Source organism: Pteropus vampyrus, unplaced genomic scaffold, assembly GCF_000151845.1.
Source record: "Pteropus vampyrus isolate Shadow unplaced genomic scaffold, Pvam_2.0 Scaffold85, whole genome shotgun sequence".
NCBI classification, from domain to species: Eukaryota; Metazoa; Chordata; class Mammalia; order Chiroptera; family Pteropodidae; genus Pteropus; species Pteropus vampyrus.
Genome location: NW_011888866.1, coordinates 2,372,291 through 2,381,873, shown reverse-complemented (window position 1 = coordinate 2,381,873; position 9,583 = coordinate 2,372,291). Strand labels below are relative to the sequence as shown.

General features: G+C 39.8%; 1 protein-coding gene across 1 annotated transcript in view; it reads left to right on the top strand.

Moving 5' to 3' along the window:
• TLN2 (talin 2) overlaps window positions 1-9,583 on the top strand; it is a 340,255-nt gene that overhangs the window by 210,255 nt on the left and 120,417 nt on the right. Inside the window, exons 21-24 of the mRNA XM_023532579.1 lie at window positions 1,751-1,879; window positions 2,967-3,080; window positions 4,997-5,110; window positions 7,599-7,733. Of these exons, the coding sequence (XP_023388347.1) occupies window positions 1,751-1,879; window positions 2,967-3,080; window positions 4,997-5,110; window positions 7,599-7,733 (492 nt within the window). The remainder of the gene's footprint in view (window positions 1-1,750; window positions 1,880-2,966; window positions 3,081-4,996; window positions 5,111-7,598; window positions 7,734-9,583) is intronic.

Sequence of the window (9,583 nt, the reverse complement as noted above, 5' to 3'; positions counted from 1 at the left end):
AGTTTTGTCTGTTTAAAACCTATGTGGTGTTGTAATGTTTCACCTTGTTCAAGTGGGAAAGGAGAAGGTCGTGGAAGATGTGGATGAAGCCTTTTAGGTGTCGACTCAGCCATGGGCAACAAAGTATATCTGCTTAGTGAGTGCTCTTTCTCAACTGAGTAATCACCATTGGCATTATTGAAAATGGCGCTTCATCTAAAATTGAGATTTTCAGCAGTAAATTAACTTACACCTGTTTGCTTCCTGCAGCCTTAATGTTACTTGGCCCTCCTTTTGAATTCTCAACGAAACTCTTTATCAAGATTTTACATAGTAGAGCACTTCCTGATTCACTGTTCTTCAAATCCCAGTAGCAATTTAATATATTATAGAAGAGTTTGAATAGTTAAGGGTCTGTTTTGTGCTTTTTGACAGCTGTGTCGTATGTCATGATGCTTCTAAAAGCCTGTGATTCTTCACCTGGGACTCTTTCAGAGCTCCCTGTGAAACATACTGAAGCGCACATGCCTCCATTCCACCCCCAGAGACCCTGATCCACGAGGTCACTGGTGGGACTGTGTTCACGTATGTGTATGTGTGTGTGTACATTCCACAGGGGATTCTGATGCCTACCTCTAGCTGAGAACTGTTTAAAATGGATAAGGCTATATTTTCCTATGTTGTTTTTATTATGCAATTAGCCTATGTTTCCTGTGGAATTAGAAAATGCAGAAAACTGTAAATAAGGAAACAAAAGTCACCTTCAACTTCATACCCTACAGGTAACATGTTTAATGTACTTCTTTGCATTTAAGATGCATTAAACATCCCCACATCTTATCCTGTCTCCCAGGCCTCCAACAGAATAGTAGCTTATCTCAACCAAGTATGTAAATTACTTCACTTAGAATGTATTGTGACATGCAGTGAGCCATGTAGACCACCTTTGTTGACTCACCATTGTATTACTTGAGGGACTGAGAGTTCTTCCAGATACATTGCAGGTAGGGCTGAAGAGAAACTTGAGGGGAAGGGTCTAAACTTCCTTTGTCCCCTTATCTCTGTTTCAGCCAAGAAGCTCTGCCTCTTAACCATCTCTTTTAGCAAAAATACACATTAGAGTTTTGTACAGTAGTTAAATTTTTTAATGGTTTTTACTAATTTCTTTTTTACCCCTTCTAAGTCTAAACAAAGCTATTTCAAGCAAACTCTCATGTTCACAAAAATTATCTGCTAGAACCTTAGTGAAAAATCTCATCCCTTATTTTACAGATGAGGAAATTAAAATTCAAAAAGAACAAGCCAACCATCACATAACCAGGACCAAGCCAGGACCGATGTATACACTTTTGTTTCTATACGTATGGTGTTCCTCAGACAGGAGAATCTTTCACCAGTGACATGTGTCTGTCATACCAATCAACATAAAATTCTGAGAGAGATGAGCAGAGGGATGTTTATCTTACCGTCTTTTAAATCATGCATTTCTGACCACAAGTTAATTTGTATGGACAGCCAACGCTATGATCTCATGTGTTTAATTATTACCATTGAATTTCTACTGTTTAGCAGTACAGTTTTGAAACATCTAGTAGATATTTTTTGTTGTTGAGAGGAAGCATATTTATCATAAAGATATTGCTTGACACATTTGGCTCTCTCTTCCAGATACTTTGAATTACTAGGAAAAAGTAAAATTCAAGCTATGCATTGAGTGTCTGTGGCATGCTGCCCCCTGAACCTCTTGAAATCTTTATTTTCACCTTCTCAGGGTGCTGCAGCCAACCCTGAGAATGAGGACCAGCAGCAAAGACTGAGAGAAGCTGCGGAAGGTCTCCGGGTGGCAACCAACGCTGCTGCCCAGAATGCTATTAAGAAAAAAATTGTCAGTCGATTGGAGGTCAGTAAAGAGGCTGATTTTGTGATGCTCACTTTAGATGCAAAGAGTTCCTGGAAAGAATAATCAGATTAATAAGGAAAAGCCTTATAATGTAAAGGAAGCTAAATCAAGATTAACGATATAGTTTAATGGTTTAGATACTAAGCATAATTCGAAATGTTGGTTTACATACATTATACATTTAGGTTCAATGATTTAGGCACCTTGACACAATCTGAAAAATTGCTTCAGTTCATGGTTTCAGAAAGCCAAAATGTTTTCCGAGTTTGGCATTTCTAAATAGAAATCAAATATTCTTTCAGGAGGACCCAGGATTTTTTTTTTCCCCTGGCATTACAGGATGTCTACATTCAGGAAGGACCTTTAGCTAAAAATGTGTATATTTTGTTGGAGGCAATGATTCTTTCAGGTCTCCCAATAGAAAATAAAAAGGTTGGTGCAAACTGTGTAAGAAAATAAATCTGTCTCACAAATGTATGCAGGAGACTGACACTAAAATTTGAGAGGCTAGAAGCTGAGAAGCTCCCTTTCTAGGGTGTAATCCCTCTGTGTGTAGTCTGCTGGATTCTGGAGGAAAACTGGCCTCCTAACTCCTGGAAGAACATGAGAGTGTAAACACAAGGACTCCTGTGGGAAAGTCTGGGCCTTTCTGAACCATGGCTTCCCTGGGGTTGCTAGAGAACAGTCATGAGCACCAACATTGTGCTTGACCCAGAGAGCAGCCCGTGCTGCTGTGGGAGAAATTTTTTTTTCCCTAACACATTTAGACTTGGTGCTGCTTATCATTACCATCACCATCTTGGAATTGTCCCTTGTCTTTTTGAGAAAGACAAATGAACAATGGAACTTGACCTTTCAAGCATGCTTATCACTTATCCCAGGGAATGTAAACCAAATGAAGATAACAGGGCACTGTTAGGTCAGGATCATCAGTGGTATTTAAAAGGCAGAGCCTGTGCCTGGAATCCCCTTTCTTACGCGTGCAGCTATCCAATGCCAACACTTTAATGGAAGACACACATATAAATGTGCGTGCGTATATGTTGGCACATTCAAACCCTGGATCACCTCTCCCTCTCCTCTCCAGGTTGCAGCTAAGCAGGCTGCAGCTGCAGCCACGCAGACCATCGCCGCCTCCCAGAACGCGGCCGTGTCCAACAAGAACCCTGCAGCCCAGCAGCAGCTGGTTCAGAGCTGCAAGGTGAGGATCCTGCTGCCAGAGCCAGGTCTGCTGTCAATAACCCTGATAGCATTAGAACGCCAAGTGCCCTGGTGATTTGGTTAAGACCGATCATCCAGGCCCCTAATCCAGTTTGTTCCGGCTCCTATGTTCCAGGTGTACACACACACACGTACATCTGGTTTTTGTCTGTTAAGTGGATGGCCTATGTGGAGAGAGAGCGTGATTTTTTTTCCTTTGTCTAGATTCTTTTCGAGAGACTGAATCTAAGAGGATCAATGACCAGGCCATTTTCAGGCTCTGAAATAGTAATGAAGCATTGAATTTCCAGAGTGCTTGTCTCCCTTTGTGACATGGGCCGTCGCAGTCAGTCTATACTCATCGTAGCAAGGTTGATTTCCTGCTTTACACTGATTGCACCTCAAGGATTTATTTCATCTTATCTGGCTTCAGTGACGATGTGCTTTGGCGCTTTCTATTGTTACCTATTTATTCTTCTGAGACCTGGGCCTTGATGCCATGTTGCAGCCAAAGGGCGCAGTGAACACCCTTGTTGCCTTCTCTGAGGACCCAGGGAGTTGACTCTCCAAGGAGACCCCTGAATGGTGCCAGACACAAAATCTAATTGCGTAGCCATCGCCTGTGTGTTAGCAATATATCTTGACTCAGGTCTTTTGAAAGTGTTTGCAGTTAGCAGTGGGAGCTGGCCAGAGAGGCATATTGGATTGTGCCTGGGTACTGAGTGCTAACTGCCCTCTCCTTTTTCAAATCTCCTCTGTGAAATGATTCACATGTGAGGGGTGTTGCCACTTCTACTTCAGAAATAGCTTTACTTCCGAGGGGAACCACCCCGGGCCCTCCAAGTCCTGATTCTGGGTTCTCTGAGGTCAGCCCCCATGTCTAGGACCGAGTGTGGTCTAGTACAAAGGCCTCAGCAGTGCAGGAGGGCCCCATCCTCAGAACCGTAAGCATAAAGAAGGGGTCTTTCAGAGAGCCAGCCCCTGGTGGAGGGGAGTTTGTTTACTATTCAGGCCTCAATTCAGCGGCCAGCAAGAGTAGAAAAATAGCATTTTCCCTTCTCAGAGAGCAAATGCTTCTTGTGTCTAGGAAAATACTACAGTATGAATCCCCTCCACCACCTCTGTGAAGAGATCGAAGATGCTCAGCCTGTGGGTATCACTGTTGGGAAATGAGAGCATTACTAGTTATCAGGTGGGAGAGGGGAAGGGAACCAAATTCCTGGAGCCAGAAGTCCTGAGAAAAATCTCAGGGGAAATATTTTTTTTAATCTTTGTTGGAGTGGGCTCCTGAAAAAAGTGACACCAGGGCGGGATGCACTTGGTACCTTCATAAGCAGTGACATCCACTGCACCTCCCTCCTCTTCCCTGGGTTTTCCAGTTTGAGAAATGGAAAGGGCTACTTAGAACAGGAAGAGGAGCCATGGTGACATGAAAGCTGACAGAATGTATGCCTGCGAAGTAAGAAATCAAAGTGCCGGAATGTGCTGGTAGTTGAGTACTTTGCTCACTCTTCTTCTGAACAGGGGACCACAAGACTCAAGTTTATTCACCGGTGAATTGTATAGATTCTTTGATTCTAAGGTTTCAGCCTTAATGAGCCAGGGTGGTGTGAGTTGGAACTAGGGACATTCTTTTAAGGCCTCATTATGGAGACTCGTCTTGCGATGAATGTATTGGGATCTTTGGGACAACAGGGTAGGTAGAGCACGTGTGGGAGAAGGGAAGTCAGAGGTTCTTTTGTTAGGATTCAGTGTTGGTAAGGACCTAGCTGGCAAAAAGGGCTGTACAAATCCAAAGTCTGGGACAGGCATTCCCAGGAGTGATAGCACAGCCAAAAAACATCATTGGGTCATTTTCCACCCTGTTTTGGTAATTCATGCTAGGTGTGCTCAATTTAATTTCCTTGCTTCCTGTAGGCAGTGGCTGATCACATCCCTCAGCTGGTCCAGGGGGTCAGAGGGAGTCAAGCCCAAGCAGAAGACCTCAGCGCCCAGCTGGCTCTCATCATCTCCAGCCAGAACTTCCTCCAGGTAACAAGGAAGCATTCACCTTGATTTTACTCAGAACTCCCCACTGGGCAGGGGGTGCCCTTTATCTTTAAAGAGAGGAATTAAGGAATTCCACAGCCATAGCAATCTTTGCAGTCAGCACACCTTGAAGGCTTCCTCTTTATAGGTGCAGTTTCAAGAGAAGTAGATTTAGCTGGGCAAAGCAAAGTGCTCATATGCAGGGGAATTGCCCCAAGAGATGGCATATAATCCATTTTTCTCAGGAGTATCTTTATTTTTCTTCTATCAGAAAAAAATCATGTAATAAGTTGCAAGTTGTGATAAACAGCCTAGTCCATAGTACTGCCTTAGGTCTGCTAGTTTCCAGAGCGGATAATCCTATTATTCATGGCCTGGGAAACAAGAAATGGTGAACACATCTTCTCCAAAGATGTGATGGTTTCTTGTGGCAACTGTAGAATTAATAAGTATTATCAGTCTTTGTGGATGAGGAGTAGATTCATTTTAAGGAAAATTAAATAACATGAGGTTATTAAGTTGTAGGAAAACTCCCTTTTTACATACTTCTTGTATTCAGATCTCTCAGAACTTCCTACCTATGTCTTAAAAACAGTTCAGGTGATTAGGTAATTATCTCCCTTGTCTCCATTTAGTTGAACCATAGTTACAGAACCCAGTATTACATCTATTTGGTTAATTTTTCAGGTGTCACATATCCAACATACAGAGATAGAAGATGAAAAGTTTGATGTACTTCCTCTCATTTTAACTACACCCACACACACACACATGTACATATGTATGTCTATAGTTTTTTAAATTGAGATTCATTGTATATAGACTGTTTTTCATGTTAATGTATGAGCACTTATGATTTTAAATAACATTCTATCATATGACTATACTCACTGTTTAACTTCCCATCATTGGACATATAGGTTGTTTTCAATTATTTGCCATCATAAACAACCTGTGATATCATAAAAGTCTTTATGTGTGCTCAAGTCTTTTTACCCTTCTTGAATTATTTCCTTAGGGTAAATTTCTGGAAACAGGACTGCGAGCAGCTTGTTTTTATCTTTGAGACATTGAGAACTGTGGCTTGGACGAGGTGTTTCTCTTTTCGTTTAGGTGGTTGGAGGGCCTGGAGCCAGTTGTATTGTCTCCACTGCTGACAAGATTGTAGGATAAGATGATAGAGCAGCACAGATATGTTCCAAGGGCCACCCTGTCCCTGCCCTGGTTTTTCTTTTTACTTTATTTTTTTTTTTTCTAATTTTCTTGTCGTAGACATATCATATCTTTTCAAGAATAAGGCAGAGTTAGAAATAAATAAAAATGGAATTGGCAGATCAAAAAGTTTTTACGTCTTAAACTTTCTTTAGACCTGTTGTGAAATTGCTCTGCCAGGAGGTCGAATGAGTCTAAATTTACAAATAGCAGTTTATGGAGTGAACTTTTTAATACATTTTTTCTAAGTTGGAAAAAAAAAGCATTTAAAAAGATACGTGTTTTTGCCAGTTTAATCGGTAACATTCTTATTTTTTGATTTTTACATTTCCTTGATTTTCTCAATGTTTGTTAAACATTTTTCATGTTTCAGTTATTTATTTTTATTATATGAAGTAGTCTATTCATGATTTTTCTACACTTATGCTGGTTTTTCTTATAAGTTCTCATGAATTCTTTAAATAGTAAAAATATTAACTTTTGTCCTTAATGTTTATGGTCTGGCACTTAAATTTGTTACAGCTTTACTAATAGCAGTTATATAGCGTGTATTTTGAAACCCTTAAAAATGTATATACTCTTTGTTCCACAAATTCTACTTTGAAAAATTTATACACAAAAAAAATTATGAACATGTACAAAATTTTAGCCACAAAGGTGTTTTTCATATTGGAAAAATGAGAACCATACCCAACAATACAGAATTGAGAAATATTAACAGGTGTATACACTGGAATACTATATAGCTATTAAAAAGAATATGTAAAACAAGGAGTTTAAAAAATAGAATTAATAGTACGATCTTATTTTTTAAAACATTTATTCATACGTGCAGACATTTCATGCATGGTGAAATTATCCTAGGTCGTAAGATGTGAGAAGTCATTTTATTTGTTTCATTTTGTCTGCCTATATTTTTTTTAAATAATCTATTGGATATATTTGAAACATACATTAAAGAGCTATTCTAAGAAACATAGAATCATATTTAATAAGAAACCCTCTTTGAAATCTGTTTTAAATGAGAATTTCAAGCTACTATCCCACTTTTGCCCCTTCACCAATGACACATCTTTTTTTTTTTTTTTAATATTCCTAGAATGTACTGCCCTAGAGTATCTGATTTCAGGTGGCAGTTTGCAGAGGGAATGTAGATGGTTTTAGAATTCCTTGTTTTAAGGGAAGTAAGTGCTGACTGATATGTGACCTTGCCGTTTGAGTCTGCTCTCTCACTCTTGCTGCCCAGGAGCTGTCTTACTTTCTGCTCGTCTCTCTACAGCCTGGAAGCAAGATGGTGTCCTCTGCCAAAGCTGCAGTGCCCACCGTAAGCGACCAAGCTGCAGCCATGCAGCTGAGCCAGTGTGCCAAGAACCTTGCCACCAGCTTGGCAGAGCTGCGTACCGCCTCACAGAAGGCAAGTGGACCCTTGCCACAGCAGTTAGCTTATCAGGAATAGTGCTTTTAATTCTTTACTGCTGGTGTGACCTTGATGCTGCCCAGGGCCTGGACACTGCTGGGCATGTTACTTGTTCATTTCTTTTGCATGACCATTAAAGATGTCCTACATATACAGTGGCTTTTACCGCTTTTAGCCACAATCTCCTAGACTTCCTCATCACCTTCTGGTTGCAGATGACTTTTGTTAAACTATTTTAGGTTGCACCCTCCCCTTCCTCCCATACCCTGGATCAAATAAGGGTCTATTTTTATAAGGGGAGACTGGTAGTCATCAGTTTCTTCGGGCCAGGTAAATTGTGGACCAAAGTAAGTGATCGATCATATCGTTCAGCTATCATTTTGTGAACTTAAAAACAAATTTTTGTGAAGCAAATCTATCTCAGGTGGTCGTTTATATTATATTTTTTGCCCTGAAAGTTTTTCACATCTTAAATGAGAACAATCACCTTAACAAGATCCTCAGTTGAACAGAATAAGGGGTTAATGAGTTTGTCTCTGGAACTTATTAATTACCAGAAAGCCTCATTATTGCACTGTTTGATGTGGCATTAGCAAGATGTTCTGGCATGAATTCATTTTTTCTCATTGTAGCAATCCTTTTATAGAAATAGCCGGTCTCATCCATGAGCAAAGGAAGGATAGAAGCTGATTTTAATTCTTACTATGAATAGTGCTACATCACCAAAGAAAATATCCAGAGCTTTAGATTATCTCCAATAAAAAGTACTTTGAGCTGTGTTTCTCAAAGAGAGGTTTAAGGACCATCTGTACTGGAGTCACTTGGGGGCACTTAGAATGCGGGCTCCTGGGCCTCTGCACAACCAAATCAGAATCTCTGGTCATAGAACCCGAATATCTGCATTTTAACCCGTTTCTTTAGTGAGTCTCAGATACAAAGCCACCTCAGATGACTGCCCTGGAACAGTGAACCTCAAAGAGGAACTCAAGCAAGACTGTCTATTGGGTACAGAAAGATACCAAGAGCTTTCAAGTATTTTATTTTTTACATATTATAAGGGTTAAGAGTATTGGTTCTAGAATCAGACTACCTATATTCAAATGTTGGCCTTGCTGTTGACTGATTTTGTGACCTGGGCAAGTTAATTTATTCTCTGTGCCTTGATTTCCTCCCCATGTAATATTGGCACATAGAAATCCATCAATTAGTATTTACTGCTGCTGTTGTTACTATTACCTAAAAAAGGGAATGAAATTAAGATTTTCCAATACTTAATATACCGATCCATAATTATGCATGTATATAATTTATTAACATGTGTAATGGAGGTGTGTGATCAAAATATTTGGAGAACAGTACTTTAAATGATCAAGAAAATGAAGTTTTCTTAAAGCAAATTACTAAGGAAAATACCTATAGTAATTTTCAGCTTGGAAGGAAAATGGTTTATAATCTAGAAATTGGTAAAGGGAACCAATAAGGTGGATAAAAGATTTGGTCCTAGAGTCCTAGATTCATTCGTTCACTCCTTCCTTTCTTCATTTTTTACTCACCACATGTTTTTCAAGCCCCTATGTGCACATATGCTGTGCTGGGTGCCCTGTCTCTAGAACCCAGATACAGTGAACAGGGTCCTCTTAGTCTGAGAGGCAAATGCATTTCAGATAAAAATAGCTTCATGGAAACTAATTATATCCAGTTATGAGACATACATAATTTATTATTTAAGGAAGTTAGGACAAGATTATGATTTGCTTCCAGAGTTAGAGGCTCATTGTGTACATCTAGAAAAGTGTTTCATATGTTGCAAAGAACTAGGAACATTTTTCCCAAGCAGAATGTGTACA